The sequence below is a fragment of the Euleptes europaea genome, chromosome 1 (genome assembly GCF_029931775.1).
Source record: "Euleptes europaea isolate rEulEur1 chromosome 1, rEulEur1.hap1, whole genome shotgun sequence".
NCBI lineage: Eukaryota > Metazoa > Chordata > Lepidosauria > Squamata > Sphaerodactylidae > Euleptes > Euleptes europaea.
This window is the reverse complement of record NC_079312.1, coordinates 118466210-118489500: the sequence shown is the minus strand read 5'-3', so window position 1 is coordinate 118489500 and position 23291 is coordinate 118466210. Positions and strand designations below refer to the sequence as shown.

General features: G+C 45.5%; 1 protein-coding gene across 1 annotated transcript in view; it reads left to right on the top strand.

Moving 5' to 3' along the window:
• The first annotated feature begins 6662 nt into the window (after window positions 1-6662).
• The window catches only part of PIK3R5 (phosphoinositide-3-kinase regulatory subunit 5), a 38814-nt gene continuing 22185 nt past the window's right edge, over window positions 6663-23291 (top strand). The window contains exons 1-5 of the mRNA XM_056854929.1: window positions 6663-6762; window positions 12010-12110; window positions 16747-16815; window positions 17533-17671; window positions 21960-22029. Coding sequence (XP_056710907.1) covers window positions 6663-6762; window positions 12010-12110; window positions 16747-16815; window positions 17533-17671; window positions 21960-22029 — 479 coding nt within the window. The remainder of the gene's footprint in view (window positions 6763-12009; window positions 12111-16746; window positions 16816-17532; window positions 17672-21959; window positions 22030-23291) is intronic.

Below are 23291 nucleotides of genomic sequence, written 5' to 3'. Positions count from 1 at the left end.
TCTACTTGGAAGAATTCAGCAACCGACAAAATCTCTGAATTTACCCCTGTTGCTGGAAATCAATATTTAACAGCTACTCGGCAGAGCCAGCATGGTGTAGTGGTTAAGAGCAGTGGTTTGGAGCAGTGGAGTCTGATCTGGAGAACTGGGTTTGATTCCCCACTCCTCCACATGAAGCCAGCTGGGTGACCTTGGGCTAGTCACAGCTCTCTCAGCCTCACCTACCTCACAGGGTGTCTGTTGTGGGGAGGGGGAGGGAAGGAGATTGTAAGCCGGTTTGAGTCTCCCTTAAGTGGTAGAGAAAGTCAGCATATAAAAACCAACTCTTCTTCTTCTTCATTTTAAATCCCATAGCATTGAACTTTTAAATCTGTGCATGATTATTGCACTCTAACCTCCTCCTCCTCCCCCCTGTATGAAGGGATCACAGTTATTCACTTTCATTAAGTGAATCAAAGGGAAACAAAATAGAAAGCAGAACAGTGGTGTTAAGAAAAGTGTCATCATCACATGTATTCAGCCTACTTGAGGCAAAACAAACAGGGTTCCTTGCTGGAGATTAACTGATCTGCTCAAAGGTTGTGATCAGATACTTGCAAATTTGCAGTCTTGCAAACTGCCACCAGTGGGGCACATAGATATTGCAGTCCTGGGATGATTTTAAGGACATATGTTACAATCATTTTGCATGTCTTTGGGCAGTAACTGCCGAAGGAAATGTCAGCAGCTTGGTAAGAGAAAACAGAAAAATAAAATCTACATAAAACCAAGTCTACACTAAGAGGGTTACATGTTTTGAAAAGAGGATCAGCAACATGTCTGTGGGATGAGCATTATGGGAAGAGTCCCCTTCAGTACAGAAAGAGCCCCTCAAGAGAGATTTGTAGATCAAAACTACTCAATGGCAATATGCTTTGAGGAACTAGCCCTATGAAAAATGTACGTTGGCCCAAAATTGACTGCAAATTATGAATACCCTACAGAACCAAACACAAGATGTTCCGGCCTTATCGGCTCTCAAGATCTGAACCGCTTGAAAGTCTTTGTGCTCTTTGGGACAAATCTTCACATTGTACATGCAAATCAGGGTTCAACCTCAGCGTTATAACCACTCCCCAGAATTAAAGCAATATGAACTTAACTCCATACAATGGAATATGCCCAGCATAACAAAAGGCTTTGTTTTTGTTGTTTCTGCCCAGATCTACTGACTTGCCTTGTTGTCTCTCCTACAAGCTGCTCATGACAACCTGATAGGGTTGCCAGGCCACATGTGGCAACCCCTGGGAGCTTTTGGGGAGTCGGGGCTTCAGTGCTGGCATCATGCTGGTGCTGTGACACCCCTTTCGGTGAAAACTTGAAGTGACATCATGGGATGCTCTAGTGCACTGGTTCCCAACCTGTGGGTTGCGACCCCCAAGGGGGTCACCGCCAGAATCAACTGGTGCCCTGAGTCTCCCAGCCGGCTTTATGCTCGAATAAGAACCGGACAAAAAAAGGAAAATTCCAGAAAGGAGGAGGAGAAACGAGAGAAGCCGATCTGTCGGGGGGGAGCAACAGGCGGAGAAGGCAGCTTCATGTGTGTTCCTCCCCTCTGACATCCCAAACTACGAGTTCTACTGAATCAGACCCTCGGTCCATCAAAGTCAGTATTGCCTACTCAGACCGGCAGCGGCTCTCCAGGGTCTCAGGCAGAGGTCTTTTCACATCACCTACTTGCCCAGTCCCCAGGGCCAGTCTTCTTTGCGCCCTAGGCAACGCTAACTACTTGTGCCCCCCCCAATTGCTAACCAATTTTCAAAAACATTTCTTGTAGAAAAAAATACAAGCCTGATGCATTCCTACAAAACATTTTTATAAGGCGTTATAATTCATTCTATTCCATCGCACCGTTGTGGCACTTATCTTAAAATAAAAAATATATAAGTTGTCAGCTGCATCTTTTCAAGAAACTAATCTGTTGAAAACGGTGCTCCTCAGGTCAGATCTGCGCCCCTCTGAGGTCTGCGCCCTATGCTGTCGCCTAGTTCGCCTGGTAGCACTGGCCCTGCCTGGTCCCTTAAAGTTTAACTGGAGATGCCGGGGACTGAACCTGGGACCTCCTGCATGCCAAGCAGATGCTCCCCCCCATGGCTTTATGCAAATGTGGCGGGGGTCACAGGTTACTTGGCAATTGTAACGGGGTCGCGACTCGAAAAAGGTTGGGAACCACTGCAACCTCTATGGTAAAATGATAGAGTCCCCCATTTTCTAGAAGAAGAGTTGGTTTTTATATGCCGATTTTCTCTACCTTTTAAGGAGAATCAAACTGGTTTACAATCTCCTTCCCTTCTTTTCCCCACAACAGACACCTTGTGAGGTAGGTGGGGCTGAGAGAGGTCTAAGAGAACTGTGACTAGCCCAAGGTCACCCAGCTGGCTTCATGTGTAGGGGTGGGGAAACCAACCCAGTTCACCAGATTAGAGTCTGGCGCTAGTGTGGAGTGAGTAAGGAAATCAAACCCAATCGTCAGATTAGAGTCCACTGCTCTTAACCACAACACCACGCTGGCTCTTCAGCAATTTTCTATTATTTGTACTTCAGGCACTGGTGAACAACAAACCACGTTCCCAGGAAGCAGGATACCTGACAGCCCTGCAACCTGAATAGGGCAGCTTGTTCCTACCTGTGTACGTGGTAGTAGTTTGTATGTAGTTGCTACCACAGGTTTTCAAGAAATAGGCAGCTTGGTCTTATCACTTCCTGTTCCATATTGCTTTTTAAAAAAAGGCTGTCCCCTTTAGACAATAGCTGCACAACTGAAAGTTTTAATACGTTGGTTAGTCTCATGTGAGCACTGCCAAAAGGATGTTTGTCAAACTTGGTGTCTTTTTTGGATCTTCTGATAAACTGTTTTCTGAGGATGGTGGTTGGTTTCAAACCTACTTGGTCTTCCTGTTCATCTATGAACATCATATGTATGTGAGCTCTAAATAGGTCCCTTATCTCCAAGATCCTGCTCTGTGGTTGTTTGAAGTTGTATTTATTTCTCTGCGTCCTCATAACAAGTGTTGCATCTCTACTTAATGCTGATTTGTCCATCTCTCCATATCTATTTATTTGAGGTTGTTGAAATCGTGCCCTTTCTCCTAGAAATTCACAGTGACATGACTCCTTCTCTCCCCTCCCTCACTTTACAACAACCGTGAGGTAGATGGGACTGAGAGACTGATCCCAGGTTGCTTCGTGGCGTAGCAACTGATGAACCAAAATTTTTCTGGGGTTTTAGTGCCACATGCTAACTGCTGTACCACGCTGGCTTTCATTTGATGGGCACTCTTGATGAGATTTCATATCAACTCCGACCGAGCACCCATCCATTAAGAAAGTGCTGTTGCCTGAGGTATTAGGCAGTTTCAAAATGCAAGTCTTTGATGTCACACTCATAGATGAGTGAAAATGTGTGAAATTACCTTGAAGGCTACATTAAGCAGTTCTATGGATCACTTACTTTATATTCCTAAATTTATCTTCCCCTTAGAATCACCTGAAGCAACAGAAAAACTAGTTAAAATTTATTATGGTAGCATTGTTGTCAAAAGTTTGAGGACGTTTCTGAACAACTGCAGTGGAGTTCTCAATGATCTGATTTTAATAATTAAGATGTGTGTAGACTTACATCTGTTATTAGGGTTTTCTAGTTCATTGAGAACGTTCAGGTAGTAGCTGAAGATCTTCTGCTATTACAATTGATCTCCAGCCAACAGAGATTAGTTCACCTGGAGAAAATGGCCGCTTTGGCGATTGGACTCTATGGCATTGAAGTCCCTCCCCAAACCCCGCTCTCCCCAGGCTACGCCCCGAAAACCTCCCGCCGGTGGCAAAGAGGGACCTGGCAACCCTATCCTTTATGAATATGTGATCAGTTATGAATATCTGGTCCCCTGCCACCTTGATCTGTCCTTGGGGTTAAGAGATAATGGATTGGTAGCTGTTCCCTTCCATTTAGCTCCAGTGTAGTAACTTGCTGGCTTCCTTTTCTGTTTGAGTGCTCAGTCCTCCCTGGTTAGGTTCTGGGAGAAATCAGCATGTTGCATCATTAACTGCAGCTGGATACGGGCAAATTCTGCATTAGCTAAAATCTGGCAGCAGAACTGCTGCTGCACTGATGGCAGGAATGTCCAAAACTGGACCAGGACTTGTCGGAGCCCAACATTTTCCTATGTGGTTCCGATCAAAAGCCACCTGTGATGTCACAGGCAGCGCCATGCGAAGCGTTTAAGACCCTGAGTCAATATGACATGATGGCACCAGGTCTCATTGGCTTTCTAATCCTCGGTGCTGACACAGTATGGCCTGCGGTTACCCAAGTGATGTGACTGTAGGTTGTGCGTGGTGATATCCTGTGCTGACCCAGTTTTGTTTTTTAAGGGGAAGGTTGATTGTAATTACTTTAAAATCTGATCTTATTGTGTATACTTTTAACTTTTTAGCCACCTTGTTGGCCCTTGTGAGGGCAGAAAGGCGGGATATATATGTTAATAACAATGACAATAAATAATACCACCACCGCACAGGTAATGTAAGAGCCAGCCCTAAGTCTTCCCTATACTGACCGTTGATGACATTCCTGTTTTTCCTCCTGAAATGATTAGAAATGGGAGTTCAGCGAATGGTTATTTTTTTTTAAATCCAGGAATGGGGTACGAGACCCCACCACCACCAAGGAAGCCATGTCCCAAGTGTACCTATACTTGGTAGTTATTATGACATCTGATCAAGGACTGATCCTATTTACAGTGGCGATGGCCCAGGGCAGGTCTTGTAGGTTCAATATGTGCCATGCAGCTAATGGACTTAGACAAGATGTACTCAGTTTGTGTAAAGACCATCTTGCGTGCTCTCCAGGGTCCTATTAGGAAGTGGTTACATGAGCAGAATCTGTACCCTGTGGTTTTCTATAAGTTACTGGAATGGCTTTCCTCCACATCCTAAGTCTGCTGTCAGCTCATGATTACAAAATTAAATTGTAAAGGGCAGAACTTGCATTGAGGGCTGATCAGACTTCCTGCCTGCACAGGCCAATTGGGGAAGGAAAACCTCCCTTTCCCGCTGATCACACTTTGTGGCATCCTGTGATGAGCTGACATAAGAGAAGACTATTTCTGGGCCACGTTGAGGGTATGACTCATGCCCCTTGTTCAGTCACCACTTTCCTTGCGACATTTGCCCAGTAAGTTTTAACATAAGACGCAAATGGATTGCGGGAGTAGAGGCTGAGCATATATCTTGTACTGATTTCATTTTGGGTGCACATAAACCTCACTTGTATTGTCCCTATCATAGAGTGGTGACTTTGTTTTACAGACAGACGGTGGCCCTGTTGTGTGTTTGTAGCCTTCTTGAGCCATCTGGGTTGTATCACTTGCTAAACCTCCTGTGATGGTGGTCTTTGCCTAACGCAAGCTGCCAAGACTGCTTGGGTGGGGTGGACCTGCTATCATACAGAGGAATGAACTTTTAGCACTTGAATGCAACCCTGCAGTTTGATTCCGTGGGGAGGGGCTGTGGCTCAGGGGTAGAGCATCTGCTTGGCATGCAGAAGGTCCCAGGTTCAATCCCCGGCATCTCCAGTTAAAGGGACTAGGCAAGTAGGTGATGTGAAAGACCTCTGCCTGAGACCCTGGAGAGCCGCTGCTGGTCTGAGTAGACAATACTGACTTTGATGGACCAAGGGACTGATTCAGTATAAGGTAGGTTCATTTGTTCAACTCTGTCTACTGACAAGATTCTAGAATCAGTCATTCTGACACAGAGTGTGTCGCAAAGCATCAAAAGGTGGAGAGTTGCATTATGGAGATGACCACATTTTCATAAAATGTAATTTAAAATGTATGAATACCTGCTTGCTTTGTCATAACATAAAAGTGGAGGAAACCAGAATCCCGGTTTGGAAAGTTTGGGACCTTATAATTATCAGCAACCTGTCACAATACATTAGCTCTAAACAAGGAAGACGTGAAGGAGACTAATATTTATGGGGAAGTGGTGGCGTGTTGTTTTTAAAGGGAAGCCACTAAATTAGGAAAACAAACAAATGAATATGTCTATTGATATTATAACAGGCATATTATTTCAATCATGAATGGTGTGAGCAAGCAACATGTTGGAAGGGAATGGATATTTTTACAAGGGCTGTTTATACTGTTTGTAAAATTAAGATTTTTTTAAAGGTCCTGATGGGTATGTGTTGAATTGGATTGCAATGGTATAATGGAGCAAAAACTGTTTCCCAAGCAGTTTCTGATTTAACAGAGATTCCTGGGTGGACAGGGTGCATTGATGGTCAAAAGGACGGAACAAGGAAGCTTAGCTAATAGACCCTCCTCCCCTCAACACTTTTGTGGGTTTATTAAGGATCTAGTTGCTGGGGATCCATGTCTTGTTGCTGCCACCTTGTACTAGGTTATATGAAAAATCAAACTGAACAAAGTGGCAGTGCAGTTTCCCTATTGGTTCCTTTTTTGGATTCTTGAATGATAGATGTCATAGAAAAACAGGCAGGACGTGCAGGTAAACAGGCAGGTGGAGATTACCTCTTTATCTGGGTTTGTTTTAGGTTTTCCTGTGGCTAATGCCATTGTTTCTTTGCTAAACATTTTATGTCCAGGAGATGATCTAAGATGCAGCACACAACGTGCACGGAAGATAGGATCCACCATGCATTGGAAAGGTGCCTCCATGGCCTCAGCAGAAACACCATCTCTGCTAGTACTTGGACAGGTAAGTAACTAACCGTTCAATTCTGAATGGGGGGGCAGAGCTGCATGGGAGCCGGCGTGACCCCTATGCCGGCATCGGTGTCACTTACACCATGCAAAATGGCATGGACGCCAGCGCCGGGCAACTTACACCGGCCCCCAGGAATGGCACAGTGGCGCAGGCCTCGGACATTGGTGCTGTCTACCTGGAAGCATTGTTCCGGCTTAAGAGGCCACACTGGCATCCAAGGAAGCATTCCTCGGGGCGGAGCTGACATTAGTTAACCTTCAAACCCCTTTCAGCTTGGAAACATTATAAATTTGAATCTGGAATTCAAGGAGGACATCTTGACTGCTTATTCCTGATTTTTGGGTAGGACAGTACTGGTTTGTGATTTTTTAGGTTCTGGAATTTCAGGAAAATTATTTTCAATGGGTGAGCCAATTTGAGGGTACGGTGCAGCTGTTTTTAAAGGTAACGGCAATGAATTTGCACAGAATTTTGTCCACTCTCTAATAGAAAGCTCTTCTAAGGTTTATTATTTATTTATTTACTCAGGGCAGCTTACAACAAATTGCATAATATATATCATAAAATTACAATGAAATCACACTAAAACAGTTCCTATAATCACTACAACCCAAGCCCCATAAATATCATCAATAAATATCATCAATAAAATGGCATCAGCAATGATGTGCTGCACCAGATCCCCCCACACAATGGTCAGTAATAAATTCAACAGAAAAGATGGAGGTGGAAAAGGGGGGGAGGGAGGCCAGCACTGATGGAATACCATAGCTGTCCTCAACCATAGGCCTAGTGGAATAACTCCGTCTTTCAGGCTCTGTGGAATTCCTTGAGGTCCCACAGGGCCCTGGTCTCATTAGAAAGATTCTTCCACCAGACAGGGGCCAGGGCAGAAAAAGGCCCTGTCCCTGGTCGAGGACAGCTGGACACTCTTTGGGCTGTGCACCACCAGCAGATTGTTATTTGAGGAATGTAGTGTTCTCTGCAGGGCATACTTGGAGAGGCAGTACAGCAGATATGAAGGTCCCAGACCATTCAAGTGGAATGGACAAACGGGTTCAATTTTACAGACCTCAGAAAAAAAGAAGAGTTGGTTTTTATATGCTGACTTTCTCTACCACTTAAGGAAGAATCAAACCGGCTTACAATCACTTTCCCTTCCCCTCCCCGCAACAAACACCCTGTGAAGTAGTTGGGGCTAGGAGAGTGTGACTAACCCAAGGTCACCCAACTGGCTTCATGTGTAGGAGTGGGGAAAAAAATCCAGTTTATTAAATTAGCCTCCACTGCTCCTGGGGAGGAGTGGGGAATCAAACCCAGTTCTCTAGATCAGAGTCCACTGCTCCAAGCCACCGCTCCAAAACACTACACCGCTCTTAACCACTGCACCATGCTGAGATGCCCCTCAGCGCACTGCTCTCCACTGTTTCATATGGGGGGGGAAGGGTAGTGCCCTGGCAGGAGAGCGCTGGCCACTGGCTGCATCTGGTTTCTTTGTATAATCTAATGGAAGAAAAAGGGGAATAAAACCCAACCTAAAAACGGAAACTGGGTACCCAAGGTTGGGTGAAAAGAAAATATATATAGGTCTATGTGTAATCTTACAGTGACTGGCTGACAATTTTTTTTCAGCCTTTCTGCTGAAAGCTCTGTCATTGCTGCCCAATCCTTGTTGTGGTCTGTAGTCTCCTTATTCAAAGTAAGGAAGCCTTCCTTTGCATAAAACTTCCCTCACTGTCCTGTCATCACAATCTTTGAAAATAGTTCAAAGTTTTAAAAAACAGAGTGCGTGCGTGACTACCTGTGATGAATCGATCACTTAATTGCTTTATGCCGGGTGTTCGCTGTAGGGGTACCTTAATTACTACTGCTATTTATGGAGTTCCTGATGGGTGAGGTATCTCATCCTTCTGAAGAAGTCATCTGGCTCAGAGCAGCAGCAATGGGGCTGATTTATGTTGCCCCTTCCAAAAATCACAGGAACAATCCAAAACAGCACTTTTCGTGTGTAGTTTCAGTTTGGGACTTTCAGGCTGCACACCCCTACAGTGTATCTCTCAGTTCTCATATTTGTATACGCTAGAGAGCAAGCTCCTTGCACAGTGGCCTTTGAACACACGTGAGATTTCTTGCATATCTTGCAACACTGCTATGCAGCCATCCGGGGATGGCGGAGATACGTGAGCAGGAGCTGCGCCACCAGTAAAACAGGAAAAGTCCCCCTCTTCAGCATGTTTCCTCATTCACGTCGTTGCTGGAGCCTTGCTGGCCATACCAGGAACTACTGAATTTTTGCACAGTTGCATATGAGTAGGGTTGCCAGCTCCGGGTTGGGAAATACCTGGAGGTGTTTGGGGCGGAGCCTGAGGAGGGCGGGGCTTGGGGAGGGGAGAGACTTCAGTGCCATAGAGTCCAATTGCCAAAGCAATCATTTTCTCCAGGAGAACTGATCTCTATCAGCTGGAGATCAGCTGTAATAGCAGGAGATCTCCAGCTACTACCTGGAGTTTGGCAGCCCTACATATGAGACCATTAAGGTTCTTGTATACCATTCAAACACCCTTAATTTTCACGCAGGTGTGAGTATTCTGTCTCGTCTGGCAACAGTACCACTAAGTAACAGCACAGAAAAGAGGAGTGGCTTTAAAATCCACCTATGTCCCTCCCATCAGCTCTGCCTGACCCTTCCCTTCCCACCACCCTCTTTTCCCCCAAGGTAAGAAAAAACATCACCCCATGATCTTGGTTACCTCTTTGGCTCCATTACAGTCCAGAAGGCCTGTGCCAACTGGCCTGGGCCAAGGGCTCCTTTCTTCTGGCATTGGAGAGGAACAGCTGTGAGAGTGTTCCTGATGACATATGAGAGAGAAAATGGCCAGCTGCACTTAGGGAATCCATTAGGTTACACATTTTTCTAACACATCACATGTAGAAAATGTTATAGTGGAACTGACCCCTAGCCTCCTAATAGAAACAACTCGGCCAGCCAAGTTGTTACCCAGTAGGATTGCCAACCTCCAAGTGGTGGCTGGAGATCTCCTGCTATTACAACTGATCTCCAGGCGATAGAAATCAGTTCCCCTGGAGAAAATGGCTGCTCTGGCAACTGGACTCTATAGCATTGAAGTCCCTCCCCAAACCCCGCCGTCCTCAGGCTTCGCCCCCAAAATCTCCAGGTATTTCCCAACCCGAAGCTGGCAACCCTAGCCCAGAAACTGGCAGGATCAGCTGAATAGTACAACCCAGAACAGGGACTGTAGCACAGAGCCCCTAAGCTAGCTGGCACCTGTTCCTTGAGGTACTTTTAATGCTAAATCAGTTGTAGAGGAAGTTTGTTGCCTGGATGCAGCCTTAGAGTGTCAACAAACCCTGCAATATCACATCTATAGCTGGGTGACAACTACCCGCATTGTTGCAAACCGCTCAGAACACATGTGGCTCTGGGTGTTTTTCTCAGAATCACATTTCATTCCTTACAAAGAACTGCTTGCTTCTCCAGTAGGTGCTGCCTTCTTAAGCTAGCTTCTGTGGTTAGCATTTCCTTTCTCGATTCCTCTGTAAAATAAAAGGCATTTCATAGTGTCGGGATCAGGCTTGCAATCAACAACTTCTAAAACCATTGCAGGGAGACAGTAACGATCTTGGCACCGCCCTCGAGCCATATTTACAGTTTCCTGAGCAGGGCTGTATGTAGGGTTGCCAACCTCCAGGCACTAGCTGGAGATCTCCTGCTATTACAGCTGATCTCCAGCCGATAAGAGCTCAGCTCACCTGGAGAAAATAGCTGCTTTGGCAATTGGACTCTATGGCAATCAAATCCCTCCCCTCCCAAACCCCGTCCTCTTCAGGCTCCACCCCAAAAACATCCCGCCGGTGGCGAAAAGGAACCTGGCAACCCTACCTGTATGTGAAGCGGCAATGAAAGATGCCATATGCTGGGTCAGAACCCTGGTCCATCTAGCCAGTAATAGCCAGCTGTGGTACATCCCCTGAAGGACATTACGTTCTATGGCTCTGGCCTGGTGGAACTCCCTTCCCAGCAACATCAGGGCTCTGTGGGACCTTAAAGAGTTTCACAGGGCTGGTAAGATGGAGTAACTGGCCTCCCTACGTCCCCCCTCTCCTGTTCCCTTCACGAACTACAGGGGCGACTGTCTGCAGTGCTTCTCAGTGGTTACTACTCTAATCGAGTGGCATCTGTTGTTTTATGGCTTATGCTGTTTAATATGGTTTATATTTATTGGTTTTAATATATATGTATTATGGCCTTTGTATTATGGTTTTAACATTGTTACTAGGGTTGCCAACCTCCAGGTACTAGCTGGAGATCTCCTGCTGTTACAACTGATCTCCAGCCGATAGCGGTCAGTTCACCTGGAGAAAATGCTGCTTTGGCCATTGGACTCTATGGCACTGAAGTCCCTCCTCTCCCCAAACCCCGGTGTCCTCAGGCTCCATCCCAAAAACCTCCCACCAATGGCAAAGAGGGACCCGGCCACCCTAGTTGTTACCCGCCCGGAGCCCGACTTTAGCTGTGAGAGGGGAGGATGGAAATTTTAGGTAATAAATAAATTAATAATAGCAATGCTGACTGGCAGCATCTCTCCATGGCCTCAGAATATCTTTTTCTAGCACTGGGACCTGTGGATGATGGGACCTTAAGCAAAGCATCCATGCACAATTATGTGCTGTATCATGCCGACATGGTGCATCATGGAAACAACTTCATGCTTTGGTGCAGTCACACCCAAAGAGGTCACCGAAAAGGTGTGGTTCAGTGGTGAAGATGAGCAGAAATTATTTGCTCCGTTAACAGAACAGAGAGAACCTGCTTTCCCTTCAAAGATGTTTTCCCACAAGTTAGGTGTGAACAGCAAGAATGAACCATCAGCATCTCCCTGACCCCCCTCCATGCAGTCTTGCTACCCTTCCATGACATGCTGCTCCATACAGAAATACAGGGGGCTCCTCCTGCCTTTCCCCAATGCCTTGACAGCTTGTCATCTTGTGGGTCACCCTCACACAGCCTCCTCCAAACAGTAGGGGACTATATAACAGCCATCTTGGTATGGAGTATGCCCAGTGTAAGCGTAGGTGCAGTGTAAGTGTAGGTGACGATCACGTTTCGCTCCCTGGTGTAGGCACTTGGGCCTCTTCTGCAGTGAGGACGACAAACCCTTGCAACAAAAGGCCAGCCATGTCATTCGATGACTCTGTTTTATTTGTTGTCTTTCTTAGCCGGGCTTTGTCTGAATTGCTGGAGCCTCCAGGAGCTGGTTAGTCGTGATGCAGGGAACTACCTCATCCTTCTGGAGCAAATTCTGCAAAAGACTGAAGAGGTGAGAGAGTTGGGACGAGGGGTGCATGCATGGTGGTAGTTCTCAGCCTGCCTGGCATCGGAGCACGTATGGAACCTGGAATGTCTTTCGTATGCATGAGGAGAGTGGCTGATTGCATTGTGTCTCATGCTGAATTCAAGCCACGTGTCGACGTTCAGCTTTGTTTTTATTTGGATCTTTTGCTCTTTAAGGTGCTCTGGTTTCACCTTCTTCTTGAGTTCTTTGTAGCACTGGAGTGGAAACACAGTTCTTACCTCAAGTATGTTTCATTCCTGTATGGTGTCCACCATGTCATGGAGGAAACCACTAAGTTTCAGACCCTTTTGTAAGAAAAGTGAATTGGGAATTCAGACAAATTTATTTGTTTGGGCCATATTCCATTTTGTATTCTGTGAATCCAACACACAAGCAAATCCAACACACAGTTTTGAATGCCTTTAGCCAACTAACTTGTCCCTGTGTGGGTTGAATCTTGTTTGGAGACGGCTTTTCCTTTAGGAAGCAGGAGGGGAGAGGCTGTGGCTCAGTGGTAGAACATCTGCTTGGCATGCAGAAGGTCCCAGGTTCAATCTGCGACTTCTCCAGTTAAAAGGACTAGGCTGTTAGGTGATGTGAAAAACCCCTGCCCGAGACCCTGGAGAGCCGCTGCCTGTCTGAGCAGACAGCACTGACTTTGATGGACCAAGGGTCTGATTCAGTATAAGGCAGCTTAATTTGTTCAACTCTGTCTACTGACAAGATGCCAGCAAAGAGGATTTCCCCTCTTTCTCCCCAAGATCATTCAGTTTACCATGGGGTACGTATTTGATTTAACTTGCTGAGCTGGATCTTTCCTTGTTCCAGATGTGCCTCCCTAAAACCCTCTTTAGCTCCAGCGTCTTTCATTTGGATGGGTGCTAATAATGTGAATAATTTACTGGTCATATATGCTAATGATGCTTATGTCCCTTATGGTTCCCTCAGCCAAATTCTTTCTCTGGGGCCAGACTGGCTATCTTCTATCTCTGCACAGTCAAGTATCTTCTTTGTCTGGTTGAGAGGGTCAATGGGAGTGCTCAATCTTCAGGAACCATCCTCAAGATAATAAGTTCAGCATCTAGCAGAGGGGCTGTGGCTCAGTGGTAGAGCATCTGCTTGGCATGCAGAAGGTCCCAGGTTCATCTCCAGGTAAAGGGACTAGGCAAGTAGGTGATGTGAAAGACCTCTGCCTGAGACCCTGGAGAGCCGCTGCTGGTCTGAGTAGACAGCACTGACTTTGATGGACCATGGGTCTGATTCAGTATCAGGCAGCTTCATGTGTTCACGTGTTTCAAATTGTCAGTTATTAGATTGGATAGTATTGTGATATTTTCACAGTGACGACAAGAGTCACTGGAAAAGACAGTCATGCTAGGAAAAGTTGAGGGCAGCAGGAAAAGAGGAAGACCCAAGATGGATTGACTCAATAAAGGAAGCCACAGCCTTCATTTTGCAAGATCTGAGCAAGGCTGTCAAAGATAGGACATTTTGGAGGACTCTCATTCATAGGGTCGCCATGAGTCGGAAGCGACTTGACGGCACTTAACACACACACATTTTCATTGTAGAAAAAGTAGGTTCCTCCCACTCTTGCAAGGCAGTTTGCTCCTTGCTTATCAATGCAGATGCTGGGCAAGAGCTTGCAGTAGCAGAGTATTTTGGAGTCAGCTGGCTCCAGCTGTGCTGTGTTGGGGCTGCAGGTTGGAGCTACGACGGAAGACAATGAGTTCTTGGCACCTGGGTCAGCAGCCTGATAAGTCAAGTGGAGGTTTCCGACTTCCTGACTTGAGCACAGCCTCCCTGCCATTGAGCAATTGTCTCCCACCCGATACTGGCAGCAGCTGAACAGATCTGGCCACCACTTCCATTGTCTGCTCACCGTTGTGAGGTGAAGAAAACCAGGAAGGGAAATCCCAGCTTTGTGACTGGCCGTGTTTCTGTCTGAAATGGGGTCACAGCCAGGCTGCTGTGTGGGGGTTACTATATCCATGTTCTTCCTCTGACTCTGGTAGATAGACCCTGTGTTTTTCTTTTTTTAAAATTCCTGCCAGGCAGTATGACTTCCTGGTATTTGCCCTAGCTATTCTGATCTTTTGTGTCCTAAAAATAGAACTATGGCTCAGAAAGTGCAGATATCTGCAGCAAGCAACAGGAGGGAGAGTCTGCATGGAGAAGAGAACGGAGCCACCTGCCGCAGAGCCAATGTGTGCTAAAATGTCATGGGGTCTTGCAAGAGCAGGGAAATCACATCCATGCTTATATGATATAGAGTGATTCCCCCTCCTCCTGTGAACCAATATGCTGTATAATAATTGTAAAGTTTAGTGCTGCATTTCATTAGTAGCTGATTCTGCTACTGACCACCGTGGTTGTTACTTAGCAATGGTTAAAGCAAGATCTGGTAACTTCCTATAAAAAAGACAAGTGGTAGACTACTTCGAGTGTCTTCATCCTGTGTACAGCTCTCCTACTTGAAATGCAAATGCTAGCAAAGAGGAATTGTTTGAGGGCCTTCCCCTCTTTCTCCCCAAGATCATTCAGTGTGCAGTTTACCATGGGCTACATATTTGATTTAACTTGCTGAGCTGGATCTTTTCTTGTTCCAGATGTGTGTGTGTGTTAAGTGCTGTCAAGTCGCTCCCGACTCATGGCGACCCTATGAATGAGAGTCCTCCAAAATGTCCTATATTTGACAGCCTTGCTCAGATCTTGCAAATTGAAGGCTGTGGCTTCCTTTATTGAGTCAATCCATCTCTTGTTGGGTCTTCCTCTTTTCCTGCTGCCCTCAACTTTTCCTAGCATGACTGTCTTTTCCAATGACTCTTGTTCCAGATATGCCTCCCTAAAACCCTCTTTAGCTCCAGCATCTTTCATTTGGATGGGTGCTAATAATGTGAATAATTTGCTGGTCATATATGCTAATGATGTATTGTCCCTTATGGTTCCCTCAGCCAAATTCTTTCTCTGGGGTCAGATCGGCTATCTTCTATCTCTGCACTATCAAGTATCTTCTTTGTCTGGTTGAGAGGGTCAATGGGAGTGTTCAGTCTTAAGGGACCATCCGCAAAATAATAAGTTCAGCATCTAGCGGAGGGGCTGTGGCTCAGTGGTAGAGCATCTGCTTGACGTGCAGAAGGTCCCAGGTTCAATCCACAGCATCTCCAGTTAAAGGGACTAGGCAAGTAAGTAATGTGAAAGACCTCTACCTGAGACCCTGGAGAGCCACTGCTGGTCTGAGTAGACAATACTGACTTTGATGGACCAAGGGTCTGATTCAGTATAAGGCAGCTTCATGTGTTCATGTGCTGCATTAAGTAGACATTGTGGGTGAGGCCTGGAGATCTCCTGGAATTGCAACTGATCTCCAGATGACAAAGATAATTTCCCTTGGAGAAAAGGGCAGCTTTGGAGGGTAGACTGTATGGCGTCACTGGAAAAGACAGTCATGCTAGGAAAAGCTGAGGGCAGCAGGAAAAGAGGAAGACCAAACAAGAGATGGATTGACTCAATAAAGGAAGCCACAGCCCCCAGATTTCAAGATCTGAGCAAGGCTGTCAAAGATAGGACATTTTGGAGGACTTTGATTCATAGGGTCACCATGAATCGGAAGCAACTTGACAGCACTTAACACACACATAGACAATCCCCACCCTCCCAGGGCTCAACCCTCCAAATCTCTAAGAATTTTCCAACCCAGAGTTACTATAGCTGGAAAAGATGGGGTGGGATGAGATTTCCTGTGCAGTTGACCTGAAAGCAAAAGCCACTGCTGTAAGAACTGAGTCAGGCTACATGTTGTTATTTTTATTATTATGGCAGCCTTGTGACTCTCTGTATCATGACTCTTCTTATCTAACTTGCCCTGCGGAGGGTGTCCTTGCTGTCAATGGACTCCAGAATCATCCCACATGCTCAGGAGGATTAACCGGGCAAACAACCCAAGGTGGTGGGGTTAGGTTCAAAAAGTCACCATGTGGGAGTTCCACTGGATCCAGGAAATATGTAAAGCAGCAGAGAAGCATGAGGGTCAGAGCCCACGGGGTCTTAAAACTTCTTATGTATGTGAAAGACGCAGAGGCACTGTTTGGTTAATTTAGATATTTCTATACTTTTATACAACACTAAAAAAAGGTATTAAATGATTAAGAACTTACAAAACTCTGAACACAGTTATTTACTTCTGGGCATGGAGTAGGGGTCACTGGGTGTGTGTGTGTGGGTAGTTGTGAATTTCCTGCATTGTGCAGGGGGTTGGACTAGATGACCCTGGTGGTTCCTTCCAACTCTATGATTCTATGGTTCTACTAATGCTGTAACAAAATATAACCAAACTGTTGCTTTCCCCCTCACCCTTCTATTTTCTATTCCAATCCTACTTTTTCCTCTTCCTCTCCTCCCCCCGCAGTATTTTCTGTTTTCCTTCTTCCGGTTCTCCCCCATTAGAATCCTCCTGTCACTTATAATTCACATGTGGTAGACCCAGAGGGTGTTACAAGGGAACGGCTGCCATGCCCAGCCCCCATCCCTATCATCTTCTAGAACGTTTGGATCCATGTGGCTTTGGAGGTCTCTTCATTCTGCTTATCAATTCTCATTTCCCTCCTGTGCCTTTCTGCAGGTCCAAAAGAAAAGCGACTATGATCTGTTTATTCCACTGGCCTTGCTCTTCAGTTCAGCTGTGCTGTGTGTAAGTTCTGGTGTTGCATTTGGTATGTTCAGCCTCCAGGCAGGCACTTCCTTTGCTTTGCTGCAGGGTTTAAAAAAACACTCAGTGGGGCTCAGGGCATTATTATCACTTACAGGTGATGCACGGGTATCACCAGCCCACATACTTTCCCAAGCTCTCCCTAATGATATTTGGTTTAAAAAAATTAACGTTGTGTAACATTAGTACATTCATTGGCTGCAGCTTGCAGGGGAACCCTGAACCAAGGAAGGCAAATCCTGCATGCAGTGGCACTACGTTGCACATTTCTTTTACCCAGTGTTACAGAGGAAGTACACGGAGAAGAGCAATATGGGTCCAATAATGGCTCCAGGCTTTGGGGAGCTCTTGCACAAGATGCCATAAATGGCCTCCCTTTGCTGCTAACCACTCACTTGTCCTGTTCTACTGGGCCCAATCCTCACTGCTGGGTTTTTCCAGTGCATCCAGTTATGTCCCAAACAATATCAGCAACTGTTGCGTAAAGCAGACATGTCATCCTATAGCTTATCTTCAGTTGTTTACTCATGATGCTCATGTGTTAGTTATTTGGGCTCAGTGGTGTCACCTGACACATGGAGTGTATGGCTGTAGCCTATGCATCTCTACATCTGAAAGAACGTGATAGAGGACTGTTGTGAATGCTCACCATATTGCCAAGTGTGATTTTTTTAAAGGCCATTTCTATTCTTTTGACAGACCTCACACTTCCCTTCCAATTCTGACTTGCTTTGGAGAGCCAGGAGGACCTACCGTGATTTCCTCACTTGGCCTGTGCCATACTGCAATATCTGCCAGGAATTGCTGACTTTTATTGACAATGAGCTCAAAGCCCCAGGTAGGAAGCCAGGTTCTCTGTCGCAGATGGGGTTCCCTGGTTCTTTGCAATGCTGATTAGTTGACTTCTTAATTGGAGATGTGTTGTACTGGTATTATTTGTGTCCTTTTTTTTATCCTGCCGGGGAATCAAAATACCGTACAAGGGGAGGGGCTGTGGCTCAGTGGCAGAGCCTCTGCTCGGCATGCAGAAGGTCCCAGGTTCAATCCCCGGCATCTCCAGTTAAAGAGACTAGGCAAGCAGGTGAGGTGAAAGACAATACTGACTTTGATGGACCAAGGGTTTGGTTCACTATAAGGCAGCGTCATGTGTTCAACCCTTCCTCCAATACAGTTCAGACTAAAACATCCACTCTGAGCCGTGAGCTAAGAGCCAAAGACCTTTGCCATTCAGTCTGCACCAAAGCTTTGGTGCCTCTAGCCTCAGCCAGGCTATATATCTGCAACCGACGGGTAGAAGCTCAGCCCAGAACTCATACAACTGGCCCAAAACTGTTTCCAACCTTCCTCCTGAAGAAGTGAGCTGTGACTCACGAAAGCTCATACCCTGCCAGAAATTGTGTTAGTCTTTAGGGCGCTGCTGGACTCTTGCTCTTTTCTACTGCTACAGACAGACTAACACGGCTACCCATCGTGATCGTCCTCCCTTGTGAGAGACGACAGAGATGCCTAAAACTGCTCTGATACCTTTACTGGATTGTATGATCAGTCATAAAGTTCACACTGCATGATGACACATACCAGGCCGTGTGTGACATGCAAGGGACATTGCCAGAAAAGTAATAATTGGCAGACATTCACGTTGACAACTGTTTCTAAACATTATTGTACGCATGTGGAGGCTGCCGCAAAACGGCTTGCCTGTGTCACCTTTCTAGGTGGCAGGCATTACATTTAAAAGATGGTTCAATCACAGCCTACATTAATCTGTGCGCCACCTTTGCGCGACCCCACAGGTAGGCAGACACTGCAAGCAAGTGGGTTAGGGTCTTCTAAACATTAAATATGCAGAGTCCTGGCACAGATGGCCTCCATTTTCATGCTACAATATTTAAACAGTTAAAGTCGTTTAGCACTTACATGATGCTTTTTGTATGTTCAAAGCACTTGACACACAGTTTTAGTACTCCTTATAACAGGTATGTAAGGTTGGATAGAAGATGACTGGTGAAGGCGCTGGCAAACCACCCTGTAAACAAAAGTCTGCCTAGTAAACATCGGGATGTGACGTCACCCCATGGGTCAGGAATGGGAATGACCTGGTGCTTGCACAGGGGACCTTGACCTTGACCTTTTTAAGGTTGGACAGCATTATTACCATACTTTAGATGGGGTGTGATTATGAAGCGGAGAGAATATTGGTTATCTGAGGCCGCCTGGTAAATTAATGACTGAGGCAAGGTTTGAATCAGACGGCTGAGCCCTGACACGCCTAGCCGCTACACGCCATTGTTTTGTTGTGAGCTAATGAGTTTCCATTCCAGGGTAGAAAATTTTCTTGTGTAAAGTCCATTTGCCTGACAAAAGTGGATGCGGTTACTTCTCTGTTGCTTTCCCATCGTCATCCTTCACTTGACGGAATGAATAACTCCGTAGCAACAGAGGATCCATTCAGACCCATTAAGACAGCTTTGGTCTTTGAACGAGTAACTGTGTCAGATAATTTCCATAGGATACACTGGAACGTGCAGTCTCGCCTTGCGAGCTGTAGTGCATTCTCTGCTTAATGAGCATGGGATTGGTTACCATTGATGATCACCTCCCCTAAGACTTCTTCTGTTTTATGTAGCGGCAGCTGCTTAATTAGGCTGTGCTGGGGGGGGCTCCTTTTGTGGCTCCTTATTAAGCTGTTTCCTCAATTAAAGGAAGAAGGCTTCTTAAAGTGCCAAGATGCCCAGAACTGTGTTCAAGCAGTAACAGATTTAATTTCGTGTCTATCTTGGCACAGGGGCTATTTGTGCAATTAAGGAAGAAACATAGTATGGCTTTTCTGGTTTCCTAGTCACGTTGCTGACTCTAGTTTCTGCTACCTGAGTTTGAATTCAATTGAAAATCAACACACCGAATTTGAGTTTGATTAAAGGTGAAGGCTGGGAATTCAGCCTTCTTTATTTCATTCTTCAGTGTTTGTGATCATTAATTTCACTCCTCCCTCAAATATCTGAGGATGTAAAGGATGGGAAGTTGGGTCTGGCACCACATACACAGTTTGCTGAAGAAGGCAGGAAGCAGGTTTCTCCTTCCTCCGAGAGCTACTTTTCATTATTTTCCCAGCGGTTTCATCTGCATTCTGAGCACAGCTTGGCTTGTGGGTGAACAGCCTGACCTCTACCACCGCCACCATGTTTTCCTCTAAGTCTCTCCTAGTCCAGTTGGTTATCAACAGTGGCAGCACATATAGAAAGGCCAGGAGCTGGGTGGTGACAGGAGTGATAACAAGAGTGATTATGAGAATGCACAGAGTGCCTTTCCCTCACCAGTGAGTGAGATCTTTCAAGTCAGAAGTAATAAATTTGCAGGTGGACTTGAGCCTTGACTCCCGTCTGTTAAATAGAGCCTGAAAGAAAGGCTGACAAGGAGGGAGAAACAGACCAGAATGCACCAATGAGATCCCTTCTGTAACTGGAATGCTCAGCTCTTTTCCTCTCTAGTCTGACTCCTGGTAAATTATAGTGGCTCCCTCTCCCAATCAAACATCATACACGTGGCCACCAACGAAGTTCAGTTTTATGAATGACAATCACCTTTTCGGGCTTGCAAAGCGTAAAGAAGGTACACAAATAATCATTTTATATTCTAATAGGGAAGTTGGCCAAATTTGAGGATACTTAAATCCAGTGATTGGAGCTGTAAACTGGCAAGACAAAACCTGAAAGACTCCTCAGGTTTCTAGAGAAATCTGAAATCTTTTTTTAAAAATGTTTTTTTTAAAAACAAACAAACAAACCCAAATGATAAAAAGTGCCTGTAGCTTTAACAAACAGATTCCATCAGTGGCTGTTGCTAGGCAACCACAGCATTCCAGGCTTAGTTTCAGTGTGTAAAAGGCAGGGGGAGGGGGCAAGGTCATTTCCAGGGCTGTTTTGGCCTTTGAGGGAGAACTCATTGAGTCCAGGCCTGGCTAGAGTTGCCAGCTCCAGGTTGGGTAATTCCTGGATTTTGGGGGGTGAAGTCTGAGGAGGGCAGGGTATGAAACTGTTTCTATTTAAGCATTATGTGGAATTACAAGATAATCATCAGGGGGCATGGAACATATACAACTGTATCAAGTCAGACACTGATCCGCTTAGCTCAGTATTATCTATCAGTGATTCTTGGGTGGGGAAAGGCTTTTCTCAACACCTGGTCCTGATGGTGGGAAAGACCTTTGCAGTGGTCAAGCTGAAGTCCCTGTCTTTCTGTATATAGCAGTCACTTACCACAGGAAGCCTTGCTTTGTGCTACAACTGTTCAACTTTGGGCAGAATAGCAATGTCTGAGAAGGCCTTGGTGGTGGTGGTACTGAAATTGTGTGATGCCTTCACACACACACACACACCCGCCCCAATAAAGAATGGCTGGCATTTTCCCTCCTGGCTTTTAAGAGGGTAGAAGAAACTTTTTCTTCTTCTTTTATTTAATTTTAATGTTTCTAGACATTATAAACCATAAACATAAACACCATACAAACACAATACAGACTATTACTCCTTAATCTTGATCTTACATATCTATTTTACATCATCTATCTTAATCTGTTTTACTTAGTACAGTGTTCTGTCGTCTTTCTTTATCAGCCTTTTATCTTCTATATAAGGGAAAAAATGAAAAAGCAAAGAAGAAAGATGGAATGATGATTCGCCCTTACTATTTCTTATATAATTATGTAAATTATCAACTATGAATAAATTGTTTGTTCTGTCCACTGTCTATATATATATCTTAGCTCCTTTGACTTATTCAGTAACATTTCTTAAGCAATATATTTGCATTAGTAAACTAGATTAGATTTCTTAACAAGAAACTTTTTTCTTCTGACAACCATCTGGATTAACTTAAAGTTGGCTTGTTGAGGAGTGATACCTAGACTTCAGTGCTGGGTGATGCTCTTTTGTTACTTTTTGTTTTTATATTGCTGGCTACCTGGTTTTTGTGTTTTGTGTGCACTATTTTTTAAAAAAGATTTCCCTCCCTCACTTTAAAAATATTATTGTTATGCTATGGCAAATTGTTTCGGGAGCGCATGTCAAGAAGTAGGATAAAATAACTGTCCAATTCTGTGAGGCTCCACTGATCTGTTTTCCTTACAGGGATTTGCTTTCAAAGGCTGGTGAGGGCAGAGCACGGTCTGTCTGCCAAGAGCTCAGAGAGGTCCATTATGTAAGTATCGAACGTCAATATATATTTTTAAAATTTATATTTAGACTTCTAGCCCGCCCTGCATCCCCGGCCAAAGCCGGGCTCAGAGCAGGTTACATCAATTAAAGCAATAATACATTCAATAAAAATCACGAAAATTCAATTTTATTAAAATACAGATTCAATTTAAAACATTGGGTGTTCAGTGTCTGCCCACAGAACCAGGAGCCAGCGAGAAGGAATCAATCCGAGTCCCCTAGAGCTCCAATGAAAAGAAAGGGTGGCGGGAAGGGAGGCCAGATGGAAACCGTTGCTGTCCTCAACCATAGTCCTGGCTGAACATTTTGATCTTACAGGCCCTGTGGAACTTTGTCAAATCCCGCAGGGCCCTGGTCTCATTAGTGGGGAGTTCCACCAGGCCATCGATTAATTATCTCATGATTGGATAGGGTTGCCAACCTCCAGGTACCAGGTGGAGATCTCCTGCTATGACAACTGATCTCCAGCTGATCAAGATCAGTTCCCCTGGAGGAAATGGCTGCTTTGGCAAATGGACTCTATGGCATTGAAGTCCCTCCCCTCCCCAAACCCCGCCCTCATCAGGCTCCGCCCCCAAAACCTCCCGCTGGTGGCGAAGAGGGACCTGGCAACCCTAAGAATGGAGCATTATGGGATGTTCTCTGAATTTTCCCATGGGCCTGGCTACGTGGGGGTTTCTTTGTGGTAGGGTTCAGCCCTAGGCCTCTGAGCAGATGCAGAGAACACTTCCCTTAACACCGAGAAAGTTAGAGTCCCCCTGCATACACTGTGCTTAGGGGGAACAACCTCCAGACCAGAGGATGGGGTTTCTAGGAAGGCATGAACCTCAGCCTTTTATTTTTCTCCCCCAGCTCTGCTATTTTGCCATCCTGTAATCAGGAACGCAGGAGGGAAGGCAGCATGGTTTGTAGCCTGATCTCATCAGATCTCGGAAGCTAAGCAGGGTCCGCCCTGGTTAGTATTTGGATGGGAGACCACCAAGGAAGTCCAGGGTTGCTATACAGAGGAAGGCACTGGCAAACCACCTCTGTTAGTCTCTTGCCTTGAAAACCCTAGAAGGGGTCGCCATAAGTTGGCTGCGACTTGACGGCACTTTACACGCACAATCAGGAATGACACAAGATCTTGATTTGGTGGGCGATAATTTATTTTGCTTAATTGTGTATATTGTTTTATTTTAAAATCCTTGCTTGTCAGTTCACAGTATTCCAAGGCAATTTACAATCAAGAAACAAATTCAATCC